This window comes from Ailuropoda melanoleuca, unplaced genomic scaffold (assembly GCF_002007445.2).
Source record: "Ailuropoda melanoleuca isolate Jingjing unplaced genomic scaffold, ASM200744v2 unplaced-scaffold68112, whole genome shotgun sequence".
Classification (NCBI taxonomy): Eukaryota; Metazoa; Chordata; class Mammalia; order Carnivora; family Ursidae; genus Ailuropoda; species Ailuropoda melanoleuca.
Genome location: NW_023242851.1, coordinates 1 through 1,492, shown reverse-complemented (window position 1 = coordinate 1,492; position 1,492 = coordinate 1). Strand labels below are relative to the sequence as shown.

The following is a 1,492-nucleotide window of genomic DNA, read 5'->3' as shown; positions in this document are numbered from 1 at the left end:
CCCCCCCCCTCCCTGGGAGTTACAGCCACTGCCCTGTTCATGGAAACCAGGAAGCCTGAGGAAGGGGACACGCCTGGAACAAGCTGTATATGTGTCATCTCTTTCCAAAGTCAAATGGAAATTATATGAATTGTGTGCAGTACTCAGTTATACTGATTTTGAATGATTATATTCACTCAATATGTTAGGGCAGTTCGAGGAATCAATATGACCAAAGATTCCAAACTAGCCAGGATTCCTTTTGTAGTACACATGTGTCCAATAATGGGATGGAATTCCACGCCTTCAACCAACATGGCTCAGCAATGAGGACTGTCTTTAGAAACTCAATATACATGCATTAAAGGACTCACCTATTTGCTTCTCCAAAGATGATGCTATATGACTTTGGCTGGTGGACTGGCAAAAGAGAGAGAAAAAAAGATGCATAATAAATATGCAGTTCTTTAAGCTACAGGAGGCAAAGTTGTCAAATAAACCAATAAAATTGAGAAGGGAATCTCCACACCTCAGAACCTCTCCTAACTCAGACTCTGGCCATGCCATCGTGTCTCACCATGCCTCAGTTTTGTGATATGGAAGAGTTCTGATATTTTTAAGTATTTTCAAGGAAATTTAGTTTGGTCATTTAAACAAATTCACTCCTAAGCAAGACTCCAAATTCCTTTTCTTTCTTGAATCACTAACCTCTAGGTTGGGGTTCAGCAGGCGCACCGGCCAGCTGAGAAAGGAAGAATTGTCACTGCCAGTCCTATTCGGGCCCTGATCCTTTACAAGAGAGCAAATACCCCTTTCACTCATTTGAGCCTCCGTTTCTCTGCCTCTGGAATAGAACGACTAGAATGATCCACTTCGAAGACAGGAAAAAAGGACTAAAATATACTTTGCAAGAGGCCACGGTCCCTCTGGGCTTCGGTGTCCCTTTGCCCTCCGCAGCAGCAGCAGAGCTGTCTACACCCGGTCTCCAGAGCACAGCAAATGCACACGCTGGCTTACCTCTCTGAGTTCGGCCAGCTCCTTCTGTAGGTGGAAGAGCTGGAACATGCCCAGCCCCAGTCCAACCAGGGCCACCAGAACCATGAAAAACATCACAAGGAGGCACACGCCTGTGTTGTGGTCCCTCCGCGTCTTCACAGGCGGCAGCGGCAGCGGAGCCAGCGGTGGTGGCGGCGGTAGTGTTGGTGGCGGTGGCGGCGGTGGCCTCCTGGGCCCAGGCCTTCCTGGCACAGAGGACGGACACGGCAGGACTGAACCGGGAGGGGCCCAGGGAGAGCCGGCACTGCTGTCCACCCAGTAGATTTGGGGGTACGGGTAATTCAAGGGCTGCTGCATGGCAGCCGGTTCGGCGAGCTGGCAGCCGGTTCGGCGGGCTGGCCCGCTGCAAGGTGTCCGGGCCGGGGCCGCTGTTTTTCTGACTGCTCGAGAGAAGAAAAGCCGGCTCTTCCTTTATAGAGTTTCCATGGCCAAGGGAAACACCTCTCTTTCGTTCTCT

General features: G+C 50.5%; 1 protein-coding gene across 1 annotated transcript; it reads right to left on the bottom strand.

Moving 5' to 3' along the window:
- Window positions 1-303: 303 nt before the first annotated feature.
- On the bottom strand, window positions 304-1,486 carry LOC117800324 (tumor necrosis factor ligand superfamily member 6-like). The gene is made up of 2 exons (XM_034652859.1): window positions 997-1,486; window positions 304-399 (listed from the first exon to the last, which is right to left on the bottom strand). Exons 1-2 carry the CDS (start codon window positions 1,330-1,332, stop codon window positions 319-321), a joined length of 417 nt encoding a protein of 138 aa, XP_034508750.1. The 5' UTR covers window positions 1,333-1,486; the 3' UTR covers window positions 304-318.
- Between the last annotated feature and the right edge of the window lie 6 nt (window positions 1,487-1,492).